This window comes from Thunnus albacares, chromosome 17 (assembly GCF_914725855.1).
Source record: "Thunnus albacares chromosome 17, fThuAlb1.1, whole genome shotgun sequence".
Taxonomy (NCBI): domain Eukaryota; kingdom Metazoa; phylum Chordata; class Actinopteri; order Scombriformes; family Scombridae; genus Thunnus; species Thunnus albacares.
In genome coordinates, this window is record NC_058122.1 from 19,356,218 (window position 1) to 19,383,982 (window position 27,765).

The 27,765-nt window shown below is 38.8% G+C and overlaps 1 protein-coding gene across 1 annotated transcript; it reads left to right on the forward strand.

Moving 5' to 3' along the window:
- The first annotated feature begins 3,408 nt into the window (after nt 1-3,408).
- Nucleotides 3,409-27,500, forward strand: LOC122966987 (hemicentin-1-like). Its single transcript, XM_044331336.1, has 21 exons — nt 3,409-3,616; nt 6,153-6,422; nt 6,497-6,811; nt 7,132-7,353; nt 7,493-7,720; nt 7,832-8,095; nt 11,735-11,995; nt 12,099-12,257; nt 12,716-12,925; nt 13,023-13,265; nt 15,180-15,375; nt 18,116-18,222; nt 20,018-20,293; nt 20,434-20,760; nt 21,009-21,266; nt 21,534-21,675; nt 25,040-25,197; nt 25,859-26,125; nt 26,211-26,543; nt 26,648-26,902; nt 26,987-27,500. The coding sequence occupies exons 1-21, from the start codon at nt 3,556-3,558 to the stop codon at nt 26,992-26,994; spliced, it is 4,560 nt and encodes a 1,519-aa protein (XP_044187271.1). The 5' UTR covers nt 3,409-3,555; the 3' UTR covers nt 26,995-27,500.
- Nucleotides 27,501-27,765: the final 265 nt, after the last annotated feature.

Here is a 27,765-nt window from a genome sequence, read left to right on the forward strand (position 1 = left end):
TGTGGACACAAAGAGACCTCTGTTCGACTCATGCATTTTCCATGATCACATTACAGTAAGTGTTGCTTCAGTGAGTAAATGGTCAACACTCACTCATTGTTGCAATGTGAGTGTCTCTTGTACCATTTTATTTATGCACAAATCTACTGGGTGAACTAGGCACTCAGTTTTAGAACACAGTTACAAAGCGGATGAGAAAAGAGCATCTGGCTGCTAAAGCTGATGTGGCTTTAAAAGTCTCTCAAAGTACAAGGTCACCCTATCAGTGTTTTGACAAGTCGTTAGTCTCTGGATTGGGTCCCCTCACCCCTCATTCTTTTACATGTTGTCATGTGTTCTTCCATATCCTTTTCATTGTTATATTTTCACTCTCATTTCCTTTATTTGTCACAGGAAATAATATGTCCACAGGGTCTTGTAATTAACTTCTATCCACAGCCTTGTTCCTTTTACTCCCCCCCCCCCCTCCCCCATGGCATGGCATGTGTACAGAAAACATGTAGATCAGTAACTAGCACTGTTTACCAAAAATGAGACACTGAATTTTGGAGGTTTTCATGAGAGTCACATGGTTTATTCCCTCTGTTACTGATCCACTACCCCTTTGCCCCCAGCTTAATTTCCATTCTTATGTGACTTCTCTGTTCAGTCTTATAGATAATACATAAACAATAATAATCACCCTTTTGTGCAAGATTGATGAGTGAACCAAACATGGAGAAACTGATATAAAAGTTGAATCATGTCATGTTATATATAGTCCATTGTCTTTCAGATTTCTCTTACTCTGTGTAGAAACAACTCAAAAATACCTACTGTGCTGCTGGAAATGGTTCAACATTATCACATCATCAAAACTAACCCTAAGCCCTGCACTCCAGCTGCTATTTTTTTTACACCATTAATTATTCTGCGGCTCACTTGTGTAAACATCTGAACATAGTTAATCCAAATGAGCTCCATAGGTGGGCTAAAAGGGTCTTTGAGGTCATGCCCTACATGTCTTTGGATATGAACAGGAAATACTGTGGAAAATAAAGCTGATAGTGATCATGACACAGACTTGATAATACTTAAAAGAGTCGAACACTGAGCATTTCAGTTATGTTTGGCACTACTCTGTTTAGTTTTCAATTCTTCTGTGTTTGTTGCTGGGGAACACAGACCCCTTGTCAAGAGATGAAAGTTTACTACTGGCGAGTGACCAATAACAATATAATGAAATTTTAATACCAAACTTCTCTGTCTGTAGAGTAGAGAGTGGAGAATAGTGCATGTGATGCCTGTTCTTTTTTTTTTTTTTTTTGTGACTAGGGAGTGTTTCACCAAACATGACTGGAATCTCAATGCTTGTTTTCTTAACTGAAGTCCCCTGTTTGTCTTGCAGGACCTCCCTTGTTGGATATCGTCTTCTAATATTTCCTTCTGCTCCCATCTCATGGATTGTTCAAATAACCTTTGACTTTAATTGTATTAAAGACGACTCACAATGCTCAGCTGTTTATTCTCAGCAATCTCTGATTTTAACTACAAACACATTGTTCTAGTTTCTGTTCATCATTTCTGTGTGTCACAAGAGTTAAGAGAGGATGTGATTGCATTACATATTCTATGTCTTCCTACAAAATCTGTGTCTAAGCCTCCAGATTTATTGCCGTAGTTATGGTATGTTTCTCATGAATTTATCACCCCAAAGCGACTCATCAGCAATCATCAATCATCAGCAAGCTAATTTCCTCCTACTTCAATGAAATTGTGTCCCGGAGAATAACCTGTACTTCTGACTTTGAATAAACTAAAAACAGGATGTGACTGTATGCTGCGTAGCATGGAAATTCCAGAGTTAACATCTTCTTCTTCCTGAAAATGAATGGTGTCGTCTTGTGAGTAAATGTTTTTGGGAAATAAGCCATGTCTGTTTTATTAGAAACCCCTAATTATTGATACTGTGCTGATAATGGATCTCAGTCAGAACATACATATGAGCCATATCTCATCTCTGAAAAACTTTTTTTTTTATGATTTTAATGACTCAACAATGATCCATGAATAATAAAAAAGAATGTCTTATTTTGGTCTGCAACACGTCGGATAAAATATGGAAACATGACGTTGGTGGATCTGCAAACATTCAATCTGTCTCCAAATGTGGGTGTGTGGGTGTGAATCTCTGTGAATCGCTGGTGACCTTAAGAAGTGTGGGCATAATGAAGTCTTCCAGCATGCATGCAAAACATTTTTGACAGTTAAGCCTTATTGAGAAAAGGAGCATGATACCATCACTGTCACCAATGTTGTTTCTCTTTTTTTTTTTTTTTTTAATTATTTCTAGGCATAAAGCAGTCTTTTACATGAATTTGTTTCAATCGTGTGGTTGAATGAAATGTCATAATTAAGATAAATTATGCAGTCATAAGGAAGTATTTATGTATGCAAGTAAAATTACTCACAGTGAAGGACAGTTATGGATTATGCATCAGGTGCCCATGTCATCCAAATACCTCCATCACAGACTGCATGTAAGAGGTATTTTAATTGTGCTACCCAATCTATTGCTGAGTAGTTTTAATTGTAAAAGTGCATCAAATTTGCATCAAATGACATATTTTGCAGTGAAAATCTCATTCTGCAAACTAACTGGTAAACAGTACATATTCCCTCATATTCCACATCCTTTCCATACAGTGAGATATGTAATTTGCATCAGATTGTTTAAACAAATCGGGCTGTTAATGTGTAACATTACATCAGTAATATTAGTAAACACAAAACAGGCCTATCATTTCAATTACAATCACTTGACGACCACCAAAACAATTTGGAGATGACTCTCTTGAATATGCAAGTTCAGCTCAAATTTATGTCTTCAATAACAAGGATTGGGACTTTTCCAGTTTCAAATCTATTTGCAATTTGGCTTGCTGAGCTCTTATTAGGAACAGAGAAAGTATGAAGTTATAGCAGTTATATTTTAAAGATATATTTTATATAGCCTAATTGTTTAATTTGTCACCTAACAATCTTAAAAGAAGCATCTCTAAATCCTAAACCACTCCATCTTTTGCATAATCACACATAACTAACAGACTCACATATAATGAATATAATATAGTTAAATACAATTACATGATTCTGTTTAATGGTGAAGAAAAAGACACATCAGGACAAGACAACTAGATGTAACATCGCCTGACTCATGAATAACAAAGAAACCTCACACACAAACCTCCATCAGCTGCCACAGAGAAAGTGTGTGTGTGGAAAGTGTGTGTGTGTGTGTGTGTGTGTGTGTGTGTGTGTGTGTGTGTGTGTGTGTGTGTGTGTGTGTGTGTGTGTGTGTGTGTGTTTGTTTGTTTGAGAGAGATAGAGAGGGAGAGACAGATAGAGAGAGAGAGAGAGAGAGAGAGAGAGAGAGAGGGAGAGGGGGCATGTAAGCAACATTCACCCTCCTCTAAATGTACTCCGTCGGTGTACTACCATTCAAGACAGCCCAACCACAGAAGAGAAGCTGAGCAGACCTGGAATAAACGACAGGAGGGACATTGTTCGGATGAAATGAGTGAAAGTAGGACATCATTTGTTCGACTCTTCTTGGGGTTCTTCCTCAGTGCGACAGGTAGGCTGTTTTCATTTTCTTCGCTTTTCTTTATAGAGGAAATAATTGTATAGGTTACTGTTTTTAATGTAAACTATAGGTTAATGTATATTTTGCGCCATATTATGTATTTTTCACAGAACGCTAAATGATCAACCGAGAGCTCCCTGAAATACATTACATGATAAAAACGTGGTAAGAGGTAATCAAAGGAGCTAATTAGCAGGTAAAAGTGTAATTACGTGCCATATAGATGCAGAACTTTGTTTTAACCACAAGGGAGCAGTATCATGTGTAAAGAAACTGTCATATTATTATACACTGTGCGCTGTTCCCAACGATGTTATTAAATCTGAGACTGAAGCATCTTTTCACAAGTCCTTCAATAAATGTGATCAAGAGAACATTGAAAACGATTGGTCAGTAAAATCGACTGGGGGTGCATTTAAAGGCTCTTCTCAAAACAATCTCATGGAAAAGTTTGAGTCTCCAAAACTTTTCCATGGTGGGGTGGGGGTGGGGGGGTTCGGGTATGCAAATGTGCGTAACACATACCCAGTCACACACAAAATTCTGTTTAGATAAAAGATGTTAAATGTGTTTAAATGTGTTTTGAAAGTTATTAGAGAAGATGACGACTTCAAAGTTGTACTCAGTGAATTCCAGAGATGAGGACCTCTATATTTGATAAAACATTGATGATTGGAAGTGCGACAATAAGGTAAATGAAAGTCCTTTGAGCGCCTCATTGAATAAGAGTGAATGCCTGACGATAAAAGGGGAGAAAATGAACTGTATCTGGAAGGTTTTGCCTGGGATATATGAATTTGAACATAAACACACATCTTAGAAGAGTAAGAATAAATTGACAAAAGTTTAAATTTCCTAAACAAAGGTGCAGATGGCTCTTGGCTAGTAGAATTTGAAATCATTCTTTAAAAAAAACTTTTTTGGATTAAAAGTATCTGATTGAGGTGCGAAGGATAAGTAGCAGCCCAAACAATATTACAATAATTGATATATGGATAGATTAGACTATAATACAGTTAAATAAGGCTACCTACCTATCAGCCAAAAAGCAATTGAAATGTATAGGAAAGTATATCCACTATCTCCTTAGTGATCCTCTATTATAAGGATAATATCAAGGCTACTAAAATTTCAGTCTGATTTGATCGCTTTGCTGAGTAAAGTCTACATAGTCAACATAAATATATTTTTTAATCTTCTATATTTTGTGTTACTAAATAAGGCAAGTCAAGAGTGATTGAAACACTCTTTGTTAATCTGATATTTACTTTGCCTGTTTTTGATTATTATAAAGTTTGCTGCTCATTGGTTTTGTTAATAAAGTTGTATTGTAAAAAAAAAAAAAAGTTATACTGGAACGTTTCAGGGAAAGCACACGACGTAAGCAATGCTAGTGAACAAGTATTTTTGATGCGACATCAAGTCGCCAGCAGTAACTGTTCACTCTTTCCTGCCCAACTGTGGCTTCCTGTGCCACCCTGTCTTTGAGTGAGGCAGTGCAGCAAAGTGAGAAGTGAAAGTTTTAAGGTCAAGTCAAGGACAATCTGGTCATGTCCTTCTTGCATTATGAGATATTGTATATAGTCCGGGATGACTATTTGTTTTTCCTTTTAATTCTTCACTATATATCCTTACTGTGGAAGCACCATAGTAAGAGTAAAAGTTGTAAAAGCCATCAGTAAAAGTTGGTCATGATAAAGATAAATGCTCATGAAAGATAAAGGCTCTGTCAACATTTTGACTCATTAAGTCAAATGCTATGCGATAAAAAAAAGTCAAACTTATGAGAAATAAAGTCAGAATTGACTCAGTAGCTTAAGCTAAAATTTTGAGTTAGTAGGCTAAATGAAGATTCTGAATTTGTATTGCATAATTTTGACTTATCTTGTAATTTTGACTTTTGTCCTCGTAATTTTGACTTATTCTCTCACAATTTTGACTTTTCTCATATAATTTTGGTGTAGTAAGTCAAAATTTAGACTTTTTTCTCATAATTTTATCTTACTATCTCATTGTTTTGACTTTTTTATCTCATAATCTTGACTTAATACGTCAAATTTTTTGACATACCATGAGCACTTAAATAATCATGACTAACTTTTTTTCTTTTTCTGACAGAAATGGGCTTCCACAATACACTGTATAGTTCCTCTGATTAAGAAATATAGTATGTTGGTGATAGACAAAATATTTTAAAGGTCCTCTTCAACCTGACACATTAAGAAATTACCACATTAGCCGAGATGATTAAGGGTTTTACAAAGTAGGCCTATTGCATAACTGCAGAAACAATGATGAATAACTAATAAATCTTCTGTTCAGCTCTGTGACTGAACTATAATTAAGGTTTCCATGAGTCTTTGAAAAACAATGGGCAATCACTCAAAACCCACATGGGAGTTTGATGAAGTGCCTTCCTTTTTTTAATTAACTTACTGTCAATAGGTAAAAGGCTAACTTTGTAATGAAATGTTTCTCTTAGGGAACTTATACAAATATGACACATGCTCACACACTCACACTGCAGGTGCCTGCTGTCCCATTGAGTTGAGCCAAACCAGTATTGTGGTGCGATATGGAGACCCAGTCTTAGTCAACTGCAGCACATCAGAGACTATGCATGGTGGAATGGGCTGGGAGGCTTCAAGTGGAGGCACAGGTGCAAAGATGGTCAACCATTTGCCCTGGACTGTGGAGCACCTCACACAATGGTCCATCACAGCCGAATGCTTCATCAATCCACCTCAAAATAGTACATGGGTTCAATGCACCAAGACCTTAAAAGTTGTTCTATACAGTAAGTCTGGTTTATTTTTTCATATAACAGAATGATGCTATGATTGTGTCTGATAACTTCTACTTTGTCTCCAGCATTCCCACAAACCATCAGTATCAAGTCCGATGTTGAGATGAACAAAGGGGAGCAATATAACTTCACATGTTACATTGGCGATGTAGCACCAGTTCAAAATCTCACTGTGAGGTGGTACAAAGGAGATACAATCTTCCACACACAAACTTTTGACAATCCAAGTCAGGAACCAGTGGATCAGTCACCTGTCCTCAGCTTTACACCTACTGAACAAGATCACGGAGTCAAGTTCAAATGTGAGGCACATTTGGACCTGGGGCCAGAAGGGCCACAACTTAAAGTATCTTCAGAGGAGTTTACTACTACCGTTAGGTGTAAGTATATCATCTGTACTTAACTATATTTCTGAAGGGGAGGTTTAAACATATTTAGGTTATTTATGGCCTTTAAGAAGGTCAATTTCAATCCCTGTTGTGTCAAAGTCTGAATTTCAAAAATGACATTTTATTATATTGTAGTGCTAGTGCTAGTTTTTCAGGGAGTGCAGCTGTAATTTCTTTTGGACCAACAAGACGAAATAGTGGACTACATGTCTAAAAGCCAGTTATCATGCCTCATTTGTGTCTTAGCTGCTTTTCATCTAATAAACAAAAGTAAAATTGCATATATGGTTGCTGTCTTTGCCCCTGTTTAGTTGGACCAGATATACAATGTTCTTTTGTGGAGGTACTCGAGGGGGGAACTTTGTGGGACCAATGCCCTGTGGCAGGATATCCTGAACCTTTCATCCAGTGGCTGAAAGATGGAAAGCGTGTAGACTCGAACCAAACTATGACCAGGGAAAAGGCAGGGCAGTACATCATCGAAGCTGAGGGTAAAGCCCTCAGCCAAAAGAAAATCCAGGTCCTTGTGATATGTGAGTGTCTTCCCTCTTTACAACAGTAAAGCATGAGGAGCATTAAAATGGAAAAACATTTTGTTTTATCAACGTGGAGACATGCAGGCATTCAATATCTGACATTAAGATATAAACAGATTTATTCATTTGTTTACAGATGGACCAGAGTTGAAGTGTCCAAGCAATTATACCGCACTGGAGAACGCTCCTCACAACCTCACCTGCACTGTCGAAGGGTACCCTGAACCTAAGACGATCTGGTACAGAGATGGTGACGAGGTGGAACTCCCAGAGAACCTCACAAGAAGTGATGCAGGGCAGTACTTGATCACTGCTTCGAACCGTTTCTCAAGTGTCAATCACACAGTGGAGCTTGACATCTTATGTGAGTTATTTTGATGAAAATCCTAAATATCTACTAATAGCACGGAATATGTTATACTGGTGCACTTGCTTTTGCTCTGACATGTACATTCTTTAAATTTGCTGTCTCTAGACCCACCATCACAGATAGTCGAGCTTGAAGACTCTGAAGTTGAGGTTGGTTCTGCCGTGTGGCTCAAGTGCTCCTCCACGGGAAACCCACGGCCGACGTATTCGTGGTCATATTACCAGGCTGGCAATGTGATGAAGGAAAATGACGACGGAGTGTCCCGTCTGCTAATCAACAGTGCTACTGCGTACAACATGGGCTTCTACACGTGTCAGGCCTCGAACGAGAAAGGAAATGTCTCTAAGACTGTCAGAGTCACTGTAAAAGGTAAGATTAATGTAATGTATCTACCCCTTTAATGCAATAAGAAGGCTGATGCAAGAATTGAAATAGCTTGTATATTATTGGTAGCCTGCTAATCATATTATTATGCATAATCAGATAGAGTGAGATAGAGATACAGTGCTTTAGACTTTTTTTTTGTAAATGACCATACTCCTAATATTTAATTGTATTTATGATGAAATGTATCCTCTTAAATAGCTTATGACCCCTTAAAATGAATCTGTCTACTTGCAACTTCTCATCAAAGGTTGCATATGTCCACCAAAGAGTGATTTTCCTTAAAACATAATAGTGAGGTACAATATCCATCTATCAAGTGGTGGAATGCAACTAGTGTATTGCTCCAGTAGGGTGATGTCAGATAATCTTTGACATCAGGTATAATGGGACATATACGCTTTTAGGAACTGTGCTCTTTAAAAATTAGCAGCCAGTCACTGAAAACGTCTTTGAATTGTTGCTACAATACTACTTAACATAAAACAATCATTTTGATCGGTCTGTGGTACCCAGGAAGTGTGTGGTAAAACCTTCAAGGTCATCAGGCCAGGCAAATCGGTCAGTAAGCGCTGTGACATATCGAATTTTACTTTTGCAGAATAAGGGTGCTAAACCAAAAACAGACTATTTAACAATTGGCAGAACTGTATTATGATGAAGTGTTTTAGGAAGTCTTTTAATTATAATAGACATATTTGCCAAATACACATTGTTTTTTGTGAATAAGCATTTGAAGCACTGAACAGAAGTTTCGGCTAAGTTGGGACAGTTGCTTAAGTGTTAATATTTGCAATAAGATTGTGATTTAATCAGTTATTATAGGCATCTTCTTGTATTATATTGACCATGTCACACATTTTGCCTTGCACAGATACACAATACGCTAGGCTAATGTATATTAGACTAGGCTGATGTAGCAATAACAGTTGATCAGAGTTTATTCATTCATGCTAGCTCTGTTCGCTTGCTAGCTCTGAACAGTTTAGTAGCCTAAAACTAACATTTTACACTTTACCCCTGTAAGGTCTGTAGGAGAATGTATGGGGACAAAAGTGACCCCAAGGCGACAGAGAAGTGGATTAGCTGTCAACAGTGCCATTGCATAATGGAAGATGAGGGGTTTGTCTGCAAAGACTGTGTATAATTTCACAGTAGCAGTAGGCTATGCGCAGTAGGCCTATGAACAGTTTCCAGTATTCTGGCTTGTTTCACTGGGCCCTTTTAAGTTTTAACAATTAAGACTAAAACTCAACTAAAATAGTAGGATGAAATATGATAAATATGAATTATGAAACATTTAAGAGGTTATGTTAAGGTTTAAGGTTAAATCAATTGTTAATTATTTTTGTATTCATACAACACCTGATTCCCTATTTTACTCTGTTCAGCCCCTCTATTACTATGTTAAACTGTACAATATACTATATGTTCAAATAAAAAAAGATATTTGAACTGAAAATGAATGTCTCAATTTACCTTACCAGTTGTCCCATTTTACCTGAACATGCCAACAACATGAGAAAAGAGGTCTTGGTATGTTTGAAGGTCTGTAGTTTCTAAACAAGTATACTTAACAACATAATTTCAAAACAGAAATACTGCAGAGATCTGTGATAACTTATAAAAACATCAGTGAGTAACCAGCTTTTTTGATGGTCTCCTGGTAATTCTACCAAAAGTGTCCCAAATTACCTGATTCCACCCTACTGTATTTAAGTACAATTTTAAGGTACTTGTACTTGAGTAGTTATGCCTCTTTATACTTTTTACTCTGCTGCATTTATTTGACAGCTTGCTAGTTACTTTGCTGATTTAAGATTTTACATACAAAACATATAATCAGTGTATACAACATGGTGCATTATCATAGGTTAAACTGCCCCACAGCATATAAAGTAGTTGACAGTAGCTTCACCTCAGCAGCTACAATATGAAAATGCAATAAGTAACAATAATTCGATAAAATGATATATAATGATATAAGTCTCTGAATGGAGCTATTCATGATAATTTAAGTAGATTTTGCTGTTTGCTTTACAATTAAGCAAGTAGGAAACTTGAAGCTTCCTGTGCACATACACTGAGAGCACACTTTTCAGTGAAGTAGGAGACATCTTATGACCTGTGGTTAACTTTTGAAATGAAAAAATATTTGCAGATTCACGTATTCTTGATTTTCTTTTTTAATGAGGGAGAAGGAGTACGTCATTCAAGAAACAAAGTGAACTTTTTTTTCAATTAAACTGAACTTTTTTGGGAGGGAAACACATATCAGTTATAAATGATTACTCCAAGCAGAGATTTATATGTGTATGTGTATGTTTGGGGGGCGGGGGGCATTGTATTTTTTATGTCTTAAAACACGCCTGTAGGGGGTTTTTAAGTAAAGAACTGAAAATATCTTCCACCCTGTTATGTATATATGTGTCTATCTATCTATAGCAATGTTCCTTCTCTGTGTCAAAACGCTCCAACTTGCTACATTTATAGACGCAGTTGGGGTATGTGTGTGAGTGTGTGTGTGTGTGAGTGTGTGTGTGTGTGTGTGTGTAAGTATGAGTGTGCCCACTGCCCACTGCCCACTTTTGGTGGGGGGGGCTTGGCAGGGCTGTTTCCCAGCTTCCTCTCTTGCTATGTGGAGCTGGAAGTTGTGCAGTGCATGTAGCCATAGCTTAGCTTAGCTTTCTCCCAAAAAGTCAACAAATCGCCGCTGGCTCAACCCATGCAGCTGAGGGGAAGCGAGGGAGACACTACAGCCGCTCAGAGTAACGGAAGAGAGGCGACAACTTGTTGGAAAAGCCGCTGAAACTTTAACCCAATGGAGGGTTTAAACTGGCTTCGTCTTATTTCAGCCCTTTTGACTTTAGAGCTGCTATCGCTGTCTAACGGGACGGAGTCGAGTAAGTTATAGACGTCATGTTTGCTTCTCTGTCGAGATTGAAATGGCTCGTTTAAAGGCTAATATTCTTATAGTTTTGTTTTGGCCTATTTATGTGGCCTGTTGAGGGATGATGAGCAAACTAAAAACAACTCAGTGGTATTTTAAGAGGTTTAGGAGAGACAGGAAAGTCACATAGACATGCTTAATGTCACATAGCCTACACTTTTAATAGGCATTGTGACGTGAAGTGAGTGTTTGAAATACTAGTGGAAACTCAGAAACATTACTTAGGTGGTGTAAGGTGTGTCTGGTGAGATTATAGTGAGATTTTTTTTACCTTTTTGTTGTTATTCTAATACTTTAAACCACCTCTCACACCCTATTGACATTAGAGTTTCCCTATAGTACAATATATTTCTATTTTAGAGTTATTGTACATTGCAATAGAGGGAAAAGGGCTTGGTGGAATGTGACGCATTTTACTGAGATGTTAGATATTGCAATAGGGTACGGCACAAAGACCGGTGGGCAGCAAGTGCAGACTTTCCTATGGGAGGGGTATCCTTCCTGAGCCTTTTCCTGTTGCCTCTTGAGACTCCGCCGCGTTTGAGCTACAGATATGGAGCTTTGTAGCTTTACTCCATGGCTGGAGTAAAGGAAGTGGAAAGGATTGTGTCAACATAACAGATTTATATTGACTTTGACTTGAATAACACTTTACTTTACTTTACATTCCACAGGTGCCAAGCAAGCATGCCCTATCGATATAACTCCAGACACAATGGTGATATCCTATCGAGACAAAGCCAAGAATGTAACATGCACACCAACATCTACCATCTCCACTAATGTCAAAAAAATACACTGGAAGGGCATCGGGAAGACCAACAGCACAGTTTGGCGTGTTAACACCAATACAGACTGGGACCGGACGCCTGTCTGTGCCGCAACATTTGAGGGACTAGAACCATGCGAGAAACCCTTAAACTTCATCCTCTACAGTGTGTATTGGGAACTTCTTTTGCACTTATCTAAAAAGGCTTCTCAAATTGTGTAACTATCATGATAATTTTTTTTTAACTCCCAAGTAAATTACCTCCCCAGAAACACCAGACAGCGCCTCCATCCGTCCTGTGAATAACACTAACTTGGTGGAGGGGGAAACGTACCAGCTGCAGTGTGACATCATCAACGTTGCTCCTGCTCGAAAGCTCACTGTGCGGTGGTACCTCGGGAATGAAACCATTGAACCACCATTCAAAGGTGGGGAATCTCTCTCAACAAACTGGATAAATCTATCAGCGCTAGTCTAACTTCATCAGACATTTATTAACATGGTATAATTGTTTTATATTCATGAAGAAGAAATGACAGCTATTATGGGAAAAAAAGCTACATAGACACAGCCCCTAAGTGCATTTATTGTGATGATAAATTACTATTAAAGGATAAGGTTGGTCTTTCTTATTGTTAACTAATCCTATGAAAAGACCAAATCCAACAACGTAGTCATGTTCCCCTTGACAAGTCCAGTAGTGTGTACATGTCAAATCAAGACAGAGTTAATGTTGGCAGAGCGGTATATTTTATCAATGATTGCAGCCCTGCTGTTATCAAAACTGCTTCACTGTCATCGTAAATGGAAGGAAATTACAAATTTCTGATGCAAAACATTAGGCGGTATCTTCCTTTTCACCAAAATGTTTATGTTCTTTTATCAGAATCACTGCGAGTGACTGGCTGCCAACCTGAGAACAACACAGACTGTATGAACCGCCGGACCCTAGTGAATGTGTCATCTACCATCAGTGTCATTCTGAACAGAAAGCACAACGGAGCGGAGTTCAGATGTGAGGCTGAGTTGGACCTGAGACCAGAGGGACCCCAGCTTCCTTACTTGAAGTCCAGTCCTTTCAACATCACTGTCTATTGTGAGATCATATTTTCCTTCTAAATTTTTTTTTTTAAAACAACAGGACAAAGTGTTAAATATTGAATACTGCTCTGTCGGCCTTCGTTTCTCAACAGATAAGCCGGTCATCAATAACACAAAACTTCCGAAGGCGATCCCGGTGTTCAGCGGTTATCCTGAGAGGCTTGTTTGTGAAGCTGACGGTCATCCACCTCCAAAGATCCAGTGGCTTTACAGCTCCGACAAGTTGCCACGTGTTTCTGGAGGCGTACTCAACGTTTCGGAACCGGGCTCCTACATCTGCAACGCCAGTAACGAAATCGGTTCCGTATCCCATGAGGTCGAAGTGATTTTAAAAGGTAACAACACTCTAAATCTAAACTGCACTGTATCTATCTACTAAAGGAAGAAATGTCTGTCTGTATGTCTCTGCACTTCATGATAAGAGCTGTAAAACCTTGCCATGAGAGAGACGAAGGGGACGACATCTCTCTTTGTTTGATAACCTTAAAAGTTACGCTTTGTTGTGGGTTTCCTGACTGATTTTGAAAAAGAGAGAGGGCAAGAGAGCTAAGAGCACGAGTCAGCGTGAGAGAGACAGTGCTTCTCTCAGAGAGAAAGCCCATGAGTGACAGTTGACAGTGATTGTTTCAAGGCGGTTACATTCCAGAGCACAAATAAACAACCATCAAACACTCAACAGGTGATTTACTGTGGAGACAGATGCACTTTTGGTGCAATTTGGACACGTTTAATTTTAATAAGCTCTGAATAAAGAAGCGAACAGCGAGCCGCTCAGCTCTGTGTCTGAGTGCAGCGGGGGACAGTTTGATATCCACCGCCGCATCACGGCAGGGCTTCCGGGCTCTCACTCAGCTTCACACTTCACACTTGTCGGATGTACTGCTAAGGACAGAGGGAAACGCAGTGTCAAGTGTGAAGTTGTCTGAACACGCGATACTTTACATTAATAAACTTTGAATAAACACACGAACAACGAGCCACTCAGCTTCGGGTCTGAGTGCAGCAGGGGCTGTTTGATTTACTGTCACATCACAGCGGGGTGGGGCTTCCGGGCTCTGACTTGCTGAGTGGGACAATGGCATGTAAAACTAACCAATGGGAGCGCAGACATGTTTGATTGGCAGCAGAATCAACTAATGGAAGGTCCTAAACTGCTTCTACGGTTCAACCTCAGTTTCGTCTCACTGGTTAAATCTCTGTCTGGATTGGTTTTAATTGATACATTTGTCAATTGATACATGTATATGTGATTCTCGAGAAATAATAAGCAATTGGCCCGTTCTGAACAGGTGCATTTCAAATGGGTGCTGCGCTAGTCATTTTTGAATAAAATTTGCACCTATGACTAAACAAATATATAATAGATATTTTCACTAGTAGTAAAACCAGATCTCTGACAGGAGATTTATGATATGATATGACATGATTGATTTATGGATTACAGACACAGAAACAAAAATCCAAGGGATAACATGTTAAAGTGAAAACACTTATTTCCATCATGGTCCCAAGATTTGAAGTCATTAAATGTATACTACGCTCTGCTCCTCCATATACAAAATGTATAAGGATTATCATGGGTTAATGCTGCTCCAAACTTTCATCTGACTAAAGGTTCAAGCACATGTAAATGATTACTTGGTCATTTCCTCCCACAATTTCTCTGTGCGACTGTGAGGTAGAAAATGGTCATTAGAGCAAAATAGATGTAATATATTCTGAACAGTAAATTTAGGTTGAGCAAAAGACAACCAGCTTCAACCAGGGTTCTGTTCACAGCCATATACATTTATTTAAAAATGGCAGCGTTTGATTTCTCTGAGCAGAGCGATACAATGCTGTGTGTGTACAGAGACAGAAAGGAGTTTGGAGTTTTGGGTAAGTTTTGTTGAAAAGGTTTAGCTTCTTTTTATACACTGACTTGTTTTCTGTTGTGCGATATAATCAGAAGGGCGTCCATGTTTTCATAATACTCATACAAATAGCTTCTTTCTGTCTGAGCGTAGGTTATGATGTTAAAATCATAAGTAGATAATTATCAGCCTTTTCATCTTTGCATCTTTATACATTTTCATTGATCTTCTTGTGGTAGAAAATGAGAAACAACTGGAATGTTTGGAGTAAATGACTGTAGATGTAATGTTTAACTGATCTTATGCATGTCAGAAATGGAGAGACTTGTGTGTAAAGCAGGTCATTTACTTTTTTAAACATTAATGAGTGATCTGTTTGATTAATTTTTGTTACAGAGGACTACCTGCCCCTCATAGCTGGATTTGTGGCCGTCACAGTAGTGGTCATCTCCGTCATCTTCATCTTCATCTACTCCATCTACTACAAGAACACCAAGATGCGCCGTTACAGTCTTAAAAACCCCAAACTCAGCACCCACAATGGCAATGTAGCTCACAATGGCTGGGACCTGCAATTTCCTATGACCAAACTGTCATAGCAGCACATCTGTTTACCACTCTGAATGAGCTGCACCTCTGCGCCACCAGAACAGTGGTTAAAAGGCTGAATACCACTGAGTCAGCTGGCTCACACTGGATTCTTTGGAAATCTATTTTATTCCTCCAAACTTCACACAGTCTGTTTTTCTCACATCTGTTCTCCACATATAACTTAAAATATAATTTTAAAAATTAGTAATCTAGGCTTGATCTTCTCAACTCAATATTTACTACTGGATTTGACCTGTTTTCACTGGACAGAAAGAAGGAAGAAGGAGAAGAAGGAGGAAAAAGAAGGAATCAAAATCTGGCTCTGACCTGCCAGAGGAACTGTTATGCTATGAAGAAAAATACCAAAACAGTATCTCTTATTACTTTTAATAAGCACAAAGGGAATTTAATATGATATGAATGTTTTTCTTGACTTTGTTTCATGGATGTTTTTTCTGTCCCCCATAACGTTCACTCAAACTTAGATCTGTGTATGTAATTATTTTACAAACTCAACATGAATTTAAGTGTGGACCCTGAGACTGCAGCGGAAATGCACTATTTCGCTTTCTTTTGCTTATTGGCTCTGCTTGAAGTGTGACATTGAATCTGTGAAGGAAGCTGTGGTGAATTTGTTAACACTATTTTTTTGTGCATACCATTATTTGAGCCCACTGTTGTTTCACTTCACTTTGTAAGCCACTCTGCACTCCTTTCTGAGTTTGTAGTCTTCTCTGTGTCTGACTCTTTGCTGTGCCACGCTGCGTCAGGCTCTGAGTTTATGGGGGACATTGTCTTATTTGCGCGGTTGTATGCTTTTCTATGAATGTCTGCATCAGAACTGTATATTCAGTATCATATTTTATGTAAATGTAAAACCTTGTATTTATTTGTGGGAAACAGTGATAATGGAACAATTTAGTATTGAAAATGGACTGCATACAAGGATGTAAATGTTGCAAATATTGGATCAGTTAGTGGAGTTGAAGTCCTACTTCACATATTAGGGGGCATGAGGACATCAAAATATATGTGAATACTGCTGTAAATATTTATGACTGATGTAAAACAATATTTTAATATTAAAAATTTGGCTTTTTAAACAAATTGCTTTGTTATTGATTGTGCACTCCAATAGGGTTAAACATATCAACAAAAAGGGAAAAATATATCATTTAAGGACTTTATAAGAAAACATGCTTTACCTATGGCTTTAAGTTGGGCTTCAATTTAATAATTCACAAAAATACTCTGAGTATGTGGCTGTAGCTGAAATAATGGTGAGAATTAGATCAGGAAACCTTACAGTCCTGAATATTTCTGACATGCATGAGTTGATGTTGTCATTAATAATACTGTACAAGGGGGATATGACAGGGGCTCCAATATACCAGTCTAAACTGGGATAGTGGAGGTCAGATACTGAGATTCTCTTTGTCCTATTCTGTCCTGCAGAGTCGGGTTTAATGTTGCTGAGACATGTGGGAATCTTGAAAACTGTTCCAAATACTAAACAAAAGGCGCCAAGATCATTGTGTTTTGTTAGTCCTCGGAAGTTTGTTTTGGTAACTGTAACCAGGAACCAGCAGGTTTGGCAAGTAAAGTATAAATAATGCTGCTTTCAGCTGCTGTCGGAAATAATCCAGTTGCTCATAAAGTTTCGACTTGGGTGAGTGGGAGTTTTATGATGCTGTAATCATCAAGACTGGGGTGTGGATCAGACATAAATTGTATAAACATATTATGTGTAACATGTATCATCTTCTGGCTGTAAAATTAATGTATTTGCACGACAGTGAAAACTCTAATTCGCTTTATTGCTGAAATTTAATTGAGAAAATCCATGGATGTATTATAAGAGCTGGATACCGAACTAAAAACGGCGCCCATTCAGTCCTATAGGAATTGCTCGCTCGGCGCATACGCCAAAACAAGTTTCTAGCTTCCAGGTTTGCTTCCGCGTTGTGCGGCCCACTGAACATGCGCAGTAGTGTTTCCCCCGCTGGCCCCGCCCGCGAGCTCCCGCTCCGCCCATAGAATTTACATTGTGATGAAGTCCCAAATCGCTTTTCTCGGTTCGAGGAAAGTTTTACAAAAATAAAACCTCCATGAATCAAAAGTTCATAATAGAAAGAGTCATAATTGACATTGTTTGCAGTTTGAGGTGTCCTGTCAACAGTTTTACAGACGTCTGTTTTACAATGGTGGTCTATGGGGAAAATCCTTTTTGGGCCGCAGGGGGATTTTTCACTGCTATATCGCGAATGGCCACTGGGAAAAATTGGCTGCAAAGCTGAGCAGCAGCGCCCTATCCAGCTCATATTATACATCCATGAGAAAACCACAGTACACTTTCTAGTTTCCGCTGGTTGCCTGGCAACTGGACGCTCCCTGTTTCCTGTCTTTGTGCTAAGCTAAAGCTAACCAGCTATCCAGCTAACTTACATGAGACTGGTATCTTCTCTCGGCGGGTAAGCGTTTCTCAAAATGACAAATAAGTTATTCAAGCCACCTTTCCTCAAGGCCAGCCCCCGTCTTGGTTACCCCAAAAACTGTCCTGACACGCCACTCCGACCAGATGTGCTTCAGAGTAGTGCAGCAGGAGTTTACGAGACGCACGTTAACGCAGCACGAGGCTGGCACAGTTTGTTTTCGGGACTTTTTATGATCAGTCACCAGGTGTTAAAGGAAAGACGACACGTATCCGCGTAAGGAAATACTCGGAAATAATCTTTGATCAGCTGGACCGTTTCTAGTTTTCTTTTAGCCGTGAAAGTGTTCCTGGTTTACTTTTTTGTCAATATCACCATGCTGTTCTTCATATTCGCTGGCTTAATTGCGTGTGCAGGTAAATCTGTTTTCTGTTCGTTAACTTTTTATTCAGTGACATTATTGTGTCATGTTCGCCTAAACGTAAAGCGTCGATGTCGGTCCGGCCTACGCCCATTATTTAATTATCGTAATCTGCTTTTACATTCGAGGATCACAGTTTAACAACCGCATGGCACCGTTCACTTTCTCCTGTTAGGGCAACTTGGTGTTTGTCTACCTAACTTTCACTCGCTTCAGTAGGTCATTATCCCATATTTTTTTAACAAAAGGTACGCGGAACACAAGAACTGGATTTGTAGTCAATTAGTTTTAATGTAGTTTTTTCACCATAATTTGATATTTATTATGCAAGTTTCTTTTTAATGAATGTTATACTTTATTAATGTGAAAACGTCTTGTTTTCACATTAATAAAATATAGCTTGGGGACACACCCAGAATTAAAGATTGCACCCAGGGGGCCCCATATTACAGTTGCAATGAACAGTGGTGGGAGAAGTATTCAGATCCTTTACTTAAGTAAAAGTACCAATACAAAAATGTAAAAATACTCCATTACAAGTAAAAGTCCTGCATGAAAAATCCTACTTAAGTATCTTTTGTCAGCATGATGTGGTTAAATTATGAAAGTGGAAGTATTTTCTGGTCCCTCTGGCTGATATGGTTTTATATATGAGATCTGTAGATTACTAATACTGAAGCATCACTGTGTTAACAGCATGTTGTAGCTGCTGGAGGTGGAGCTAGTTTGAACTACTTTACATACAGTTTGTTAGTTTAGTCTAGTGGTTTCCAACATAGGGTGGGGCCCCTCCAAAGGGTCACCAGATAAATCTGGGGAGTCATGAGATGATTAAGAGAGTAGAGAAAAGAATAAGTTTAGAGGGAAAAATCACTATTTGGTGGAGATGTTAACAACTCAGACATCTGAAATGTGACCTCGACTACACACTGCTTTTTGTAAGACGTCAACAGGCAGAAAAGTTAGGAAACCACTGGTTTCATCTTTAACAATGAGTTGTATTTTAAAAGCTTGTTATATTATCCATTGTTTCAAATGTTCATCTGAAAAGTAACTAAAGCTGTCAAATAAATGTAGTAGAGTAGAGAGTATAATATTTCCCTCTGAAATGTAGTGGAGTGGAAGTATAAAGTAACATCAAATGGAAATACTCAACTAAAGTACAAGCACCTAAAACTGTACTTAAGTACAGTTGTTGATTAAATGTACTTTACACTGGCAATGAATAATCACCAACTATTAAATTAATCACCAACTATTTTGATAGATTGTTTTGAGTCATTTTTTAAATAAAAAATGTCCAAATTAACTGATTCCGGCTTCTCAAATGTGAATATTTTCTTGTTTCTTTAGTCTTCTATGACAGTAAATTGAATATCTTTTGATTGTGGACTGTTATGGACAAAACAAGACATTTGAAAACATCACCCTGGGCTCTGGGACAAGTGATAGACATTTTTCACCATTTTCTGACATTTAATGGACCAAACAACTAATTGATTAATCGAGAAAATAATTAGTTAGTTGCAGCCCTACCACATATTAGTGCAAATGCTTTTTTATAATTAAAACACGTGTATTTACAGTGTTCCAAGTCTGTTTCATATCATTCTGTCTGGGACATCAGGGGAGATACTTCATTAACTGGTGACCACTCTGTAACCTGTTCACCTGCTATGAGCCACAGCTGGATCAACATCCAGACAATGCAATAACGCTGTGTAAAACACTGCTTTATACATGCCTGCTTGCACTGGAAGCTATATAATCTGTACTATGTGTACTTATAGGAAAGCCTGTGAGTGCCTCCTGTCCAATTGAGATAATTCCTCCTAGAGTTGTGGTGAGATATGGAGACCCCATCTCAGTCAACTGCAGCTCACTATCGAACCAGATAGAAGGAATGGGCTGGGAGTCACCATATGAAGGCGTTCCTCTGACACCTGGGGTCTCTTTTCTTCCCCTACAAATAAAGTCCTTGAAAGCCTGGGAACTAGACCCAACGTGCTACATCAATTTCAATACTGAGGGCCAGTGTTCAGAATCCCTATCAGTCACCGTTTACAGTAAGTAACCTTTTACTTAATCTAAAGTTGCAAAACCGGCCACTTGTAGTTTTTGATCATTCGATACCACAAATGTCAGGACTTGTCGTAGTTTTGTTAAACACTTTGGCACTTGTCTTCTCTTTTTTATTTTTTTACAGGAAAGGCAGACAGTGTGTCTATGACTCCGCCAAGTAAAACGGGCCACATGGTGGAGGGCAAAAATTATCGCATGCAGTGTGACATTGCTAATGTTGCACCAGCAAGGAACCTGTCTGTGTATTGGTTCAAAGGAAATGAGATATTAAGATATGAGTCATTTGACAAGGAGTCAAATCTATCTCCAGTCAATCTGTCATCTGTCCTCAATCTGACGGCCCATAGAGGTGATAATGGAAGTCACATCCGGTGTGAAGCAAGGCTAAACCTTGGGCCAGCGGGACCTAATCTTGTGTTGCGATCAAAGTCACATGATGTGACTGTACTCTGTGAGTTTTTAATGGCCTCTTCTTATAACAATCATAGTATTAGGACTGAGAGAATATTGGGTGTGTTTTGTCTCGACTACTAACCTGACTAGATCCTTGCTTGTATTCCTTGCTCTCAGATGCACGTCACTTTGGATAAAAGCATCAGCTAAATGAAATTGTAAATTGTTTTGCCTTTCCCTGATTGTATTTTAATCACCTTTGTTTTTCTGTCTCTGTCTGTATTTTAATTTCATTTATATCCTCAGACCCACCAGCCTTCGTCAAACCTGAAAAAGAGAATGTGACACTTATAGCTGGTGGCAGAATAAGTTTAAATTGCACCGCTACAGGAAATCCCATGCCGTCTTACAGTTGGCAACTCTCACATGTCATTCAAGAGGAGAATAAGAATCAAGATGAGAATCAACCCACTTTGACCATCTCCTACCCAGGGACCTACAACTGCACAGTGTCTAATACCCAGGGCACCAAAACCAAATATTTCACTGTCACCGGAGCTGAAAGTAAGATATAGTTACTAAAGTCATTAAGTTTCTCAGCTTGTTCTACTCCGTCATTGTCTTGCATTGTTAATCATTCTATAATTCCTCCATGCTGTTGTTCTCCAGCAGGTCAACCTGGGACCACTGCTGGGATTTTAATAGCTGTGTTCTTTGTTTTCATTTTTATTTTGGGATGTATGGTTTATCATAAACAGAGAAACTCTCCTATTGCAACGTCTGCATAGGTGAGCTCAGAGAGACAATAACATAAACTCCCATCTCCCACAGGGAATTACACGACCCTTGCAGCCATGATCGGAGTATTTCTGACCCTGGCAGCCCTGCTCTTCCTTGGCGGGTATTTTTTCGTGACACAGGACGGCACATTTTCTTTCTGCAAAGGCAGCTATATCAGAGGACAGCCTACCTCGTCAGGAGCTATATGAGGAACTCTTTTTTTTTTTTTTTAATTCAATTTTGCATGGCTTTGCAATGAAATGGTACCTTTTTTTAAAATGTTTTTTTGTGTTTGGAGAAGCATGATAAATTATGGTCTGTTCCGCATGCTCAGCTTGTGGGTTGCTGCTCATGTTTGTCCACTGTCACTTTAGAATGCACGATCCTATCAGCTGTCTTTAAATCTCAACTAATCCGTATTGTTCAATTAACAAACATTATGGTAACACGCACTCAAGAAACCAGGATATGCAGATAATGAGAGAATTTGTTTACATGCACTGAAGTAACCTGGTTACTGTAATGCATTTATACATGCAGCAGGTCAGTAATTCGATTTCTCCATTACACCAACCTTATTTCCTGACTTTCGCCTTTGGTGTACAGTACCAGTCAAAAGCACACTCTCCCATTCCCTTGAATGAAAAAGTGTGTCCAAGCTTTTTCACTGGTATTGTATGTGTCGAAGCAGAGGACAGACAGCTTTCCTTGACAGCGTGAATGTGTCTGGATTTCACAAATAGTCAAATGTTCATCAGAGGAAATTGACTCATGTGGAGTTCAGAGGCTACTTGTGTTCATGTCAATTTGGGATAAAATTACTTTGAATAGGAGGATGCATCTGTGCGTGTAGCTGTCTCTCCTTTGATCCTACTGCGCTGTCGTCACAGTGATACTTCCCTGAACTCTTTCTCATGCCCATGCACAGTTCACACATATTAAAAGCAGCTTAGAAACTTGGTTACACACATATATGGTCAAGAAATTGGCTTTCTCAAGGATAAAATCTAGCTAGGGGAAGTCGGGTTTCTTTAATCCACTACTCCAATTACTTATACTTGAAAGCCAGCTGTAACCCAGTTACGCAAGTGCATGTAAACACACTGAGTGAATGTGTCATTGTTGAATCCAGAGTATTAACACACTACTCTCTACTGAGCTTTTTAGCTTCTTTTAGGTCATTGTTTTGGTTTTATTGTCTGCGTGTTTAATGTATGGTTCAATCTGAAGTGCTCTGCAGCAGCAGCAGGCAGCTGTTTCAGACAAACAAGGCTCTGATAAACCCACTGCGCACCGACACCAAATACAAGACACAGTTAGCGACTAGATGGTGATGAAATTTAAACATGGAAAAGGCCCACATAGCCTATATTTGTAAGGAGTTGGTATAGATCTTAGACTGCATGGTGGAGACTAAATCAGATATGAAAGGAGTATGTGTATTGGACACATTAGCCATAATAGGTTTTAGAAGGCCACAACAGGTCAGGACACTGGGTTTGTCAGCTTGTTGTAGAGTTCTTCTGCTTCCAAGGGGCCAAAATAAAACATTAATGCTTTGCAAATGCCTTTTTGGTCAGTAGCTGCCCTCCTCTGGAAAAAGGTCTGTTTATTATTACTGAAAATGTCTGATGATAAGTCATAGGAAATATATTAGTGGGTATTTCTTGACTGTACTGCTTTAACAGCCATTGTTGTCTTATTGCTTGCATTATTTCCTTGTTACTTATCCTTTTTTTCTTTCTATAAGCAACACAAGAGCTCTAACCCCACACAAAAACAAATTTAAAGGCAAAAATTGATTTTCTCCTTCTCATGTTTTCATCCACTCAGGTAAATGGTGCTCATTTTTTTACCGCATGCTTACCAGACACTCAATAATACAGGTATAGTAAATACTTGAGAGTGTTCTGAACTATAATGTATTTCTGTTTAGGTGTTTGTGTGATTATCATTTTTGGTAGATGTACTTGGGAAAACTTATGCTCATTTCTAGCTGTGTAGAATTGTTTTAGATTTAAGATTTTTATGCGCATTGGTACAGTTTCTGGGATGTTTAATTATTTTTTGCACTGAAAAGACTGACCACTCTGTGATGTGCCTGCAATTTTAGATATAGACATTCAGGTGTTTTATTGAAATTACCTGGCTATGAGCCACCAATAGGTGATTTCCATCAGTATGTTTTTGTTGTTGTGAAAGTTGAATTGATTGAAGAAGGGAACGCTTGTGTGAGAGAAGTTTTACGCGGAATTTAACTTAAAATGTTACTCTATTGTGTGCACGTGCAGCTTGAGCATATACATGAGTTGTTAAATTAAACCAACTTCTCTGTCAGAATACTGATTGAGGCAAAGTCAAACCAGTGTCTTTCACTACTATGTTTCCCTGCCATCTTTTGTCAACCCCTTGCACCTCTCTTTCCCTCATTCAATCTGGCTTACATTATACAGTTCTGGGACCGCCATACTAATTAGCAGTGAACCAAGTGAATCTAAAGGAGAGTATTTGCTATCCTTCTTCCAGTCACTAGTATAAAACAATTTTTTTTTTTTCCTGAAACCGTGTTCTTTATGTTCAGTCCCTGTCGCTGACACCAAAGGTCTTACCAGAAAGCACTGTTTGTTTATGCTCTGACTGTGTTGCTATAACAACCTGGCAGAGGTTACTCAATTTGTCATGGAGTTTAAAAAAAGAAAAGTTTTATTATAGACGCATAAGCTGAACATATTTCTCTGGAGAACTTGAAGAAGAAGTAGCATATTCAAACTGAAGTGAGCATGTAATCTGTACATTGAGATTCCCAGCTGTGTTCTCCATGAATACACCAAAAAAGAAAAAAAAAAAAAGAAAACCAACTGATTATTTGCTCGCTTGCACTGCAGTTGTGGTCAGAGCTGATATGCTGTGTAGCATTCTGGTCACAGTGTGAGTCCTGCAAGCTACAAGCTGCACAACACCAATACTCCTGCCTGCTGGGATTGTACAAAACATGGAGTTCAGAAGCAATAGGAGACAAGTATGCAAGCAGAAGTGAAAACAAACTTTTGCTCACAGCCTGTCATGATTTGACAATCAAGAGGCAAATCATCATCAGTGGTTTTACAACATACGATGGCTACGCTTGACAGCATAATAAATAATTATGTGGTTTATCTCCATGTTCAAAGGTTATTCTGTCAGTTTAAAAAAGAAGTTTGGGCTACAGAAGTATTATGATTTGAACTTGCTATAAATTGTAGTGTTTTGTAATTATTATGAATATATTGAAGATGTACTAGTGCGATACTTCAAAAGTGCCAACTATCCCTTGTGTCAACCACATTTTGCTCTGCTTAGATAACAATAAAGCGGATACTAGTACTGTGTAGTGTTGCCTGTCTTCATTATTTCTGTTTGCTGTGGTATTTGTAGGCCATGATTTCCTGCCAAAAAATGGCCAAAGGCTCACTGAACTACAAAGGACTGGGCTGTCTCTTTTTTTTTCAGAGGCCTACCACCTGTTAAATTTCCCTCTTTCCCTTTTACCCCCACCCCCAAAGTCAGCTGGGATGAAGGGGGCCCTTTTGTTCCAACATAGTTCCCTGCAGAGTTGCCAAGCTTGTTCAAGTTGGAATTTTCTTTCCCTGGCTCCTTAATCGACGGCTCTCTGCAAAAAATAACATGGGAGACAAGTTTCTGAAGTGGATTCTGACGCTTTGCATGTTTTACTCAGGTAAGACGTTGGAGGCAGCGTGTTTTTTCCTCACTTGTTGGAGTTATAGATGACGTTTGGTACAGTAATTGTCTTATGAAATAGTTGTGTAGTGATAAATGGAAACGGAAGAAAACGTGACATCCAGTCGATGATAATATTACGACCATCAGTGCAATAAGTTATTGTCTCTTTAAAAGACAGTCCTCGCATAATTTGATCATTCTGAATTATTTGGTATTTATTCTGGAGCCATGTAGCCTAAAATAGGCCTATTTGTGTTTAAGTGGCTGCACTATATCTGCACCTAAAATCATAACGGGACTACCGGTTAGTTAACGGTAAACAACAAAAACACACTTTGTATGCACGTTTGCAAGTTGGACTTTATGTATTACAGCTAAAATAAACAAGGTGAAATTCTGTATAGATGAGTCAGGCCTACTAAGTAAATCTTCACTAAATACATAATTAGCAGAAAGCTCTAAATTCACTGTTGTACACAGATGTATTTTATAAACATTAGGCCTATTCTTGATTTACTATTTGCTATGTTTTAACAGGGTTACATAATAGGCACAAATAGCATGCTACAATAAACATGATGGTGCTAGCAGTGGAAGGTGGTGATGACACCAGCTGTGATGATAATGATGATGATGATTGCAGCTGTTTGTCTCAGTGTCAGGTGATGGTTGCTCCTTAATCCTCAAGCCCTCCAGGGTTGTGGTGGGCTTTGGGGAGCCGGTGTCAGTCAGCTGCGAAGCCGCTCGCCCAGTACGTGTTCTGGGCTGGGAGTCGGCCATCAGTGCTGCACACACTCAGCAGGAACTGTCTGTCCAGTGGAAAGTAGACAGTCTCATTGATTGGATAGAGGAGCCCATCTGCTATGGGGTGTTCTTCACAGCTCCACGACAGTGTGAGGAGAAACTCAACCTTGTCCTCTACAGTGAGTCAACTCCTGCATAGTGTAGAGATAGACGAGTGGCATGGCCCTGTTTGAATGACACGACCTTTGTGTATTATTCATTTAGAAACCCCAGACAGCGTCTCCATCAGGCCTGTGAACCACACTGGCCCCATGGCGGAAGGAAAAGAGTACCAGCTGCTCTGTGAGGTTCAGAATATTGCTCCTGTGCAGTACCTCACCCTGAGGTGGTACAGAGGGCAGACCGAGGTTTATAACCACTCCTTCTCTGACCTTACATCTTCCTCGCCTGTCCAAGTGTCTTCTATCCTCCTGATCACGCCAACCAAAGCTGACAATGGAGCACAGTACAGGTGTGTAGCAGAGCTGGAGCTCGGACCAGAGGGACCACAACCACCTCCCACTGTGACCTCGGAGCCTCTTAATGCCTCTGTGTACTGTGAGTCATGAATGTTGAACTCATGAAGCTATTCCTATCTTAAAACAGGCTCTCATGTGTTTGCAGAGTGACAGTACATCTAATCTTTGTGATCTTTTCTCCAGTTCCCCCAACGTTCCTTAGTCCTGAACCAGAAATTGTGGACCTTACAGTGGGTAGTGAAATTACTTTAAACTGCACCGCCACAGGAAATCCCACACCTGTATACAGCTGGCAGTCCTCCCATCCCATGCAGGAGAGGATGGAGGATGAAGCTGTTCTTACCTCCTCCTCACTGCTCCCAGGGACCTACACCTGCACCGCCTCCAATACGCTGGAGAAGAAGAGCAAGCAGTTTATTGTCAAGGCCAAGACCAAAGGTAAGAGGAAACTCTGAAGTGCAAATGTGCAAGTTGTCTTGATACACCGCGTCCTAACCAGCATCTTCTTTTACTTTTACTTAGGGGTTTGAAACAAGCGATCCTGAGACGGGATCAGATACCAGGAGAATGCAACTACGGGGATTTTACTGTTGCATCTTTGGAGAAGGAATGAAAATGAGTGCATTCATGACTCAACAGATATTTATAAGGGTCTTGTTATCAGCACACACTAGATCTCAAAGAAAAACACCTGAATAAACTTTTTTTGGTAAATATCATTTTAATTTGTCAGTATTTTAACATGAATGGATTCTGCGATGAGGTAGAGTGTTGGTTTACGATATAGTGGATGTTGTTCGTGTGATATTCTGTTTTGAGAAATCTAATTTATATTGTCTTTTGCTAGACTTGTTTTCCATATTAATGAAATCACATTGTGTAACATTACAAATGTGTAGCTACTCTTTATATAGCGATAATGACTACATTATCATTAATGTATGTGGTAAATTTAATTAATTAAGGCCATTACTGTAAATATGAACTGTTTCTTAATTTGCTTATCTTTATGAATAAAAGTTGAATTTAAAACATTGTTATATGTAACATTTTTATTTCTATTACAGTTATTATGGTATATGACACTTGACTGTTTTTCAAGTGACAAAGTATATTTTAAAAAACCATGCAACGCTAACATTTTGGTCACATAATAATGTAGAACAATTTATCATAATGTTTATATTAAAGCTTGGATTACACGTTAAAAACTTCTGGTTCAAAGCAACTTTTTGTGCCATTAATTTCTTCCCAGTATTAATGGAGTTTGTACCATATTATTTGACTTTGATACCACTGGG

Excerpts from the sequence above, each read along its gene's own strand:
- LOC122966987 (XM_044331336.1), top strand. The coding sequence starts at position 3,556 with ATGAGTGAAAGTAGGACATCATTTGTTCGACTCTTCTTGGGGTTCTTC. Across the intron at positions 18,223-20,017 it reads TGGCTTAATTGCGTGTGCAG|GAAAGCCTGTGAGTGCCTCC; the intron begins GTAAATCTGTTT and ends GTGTACTTATAG. Across the intron at positions 20,761-21,008 it reads ACATGATGTGACTGTACTCT|ACCCACCAGCCTTCGTCAAA; the intron begins GTGAGTTTTTAA and ends TTATATCCTCAG.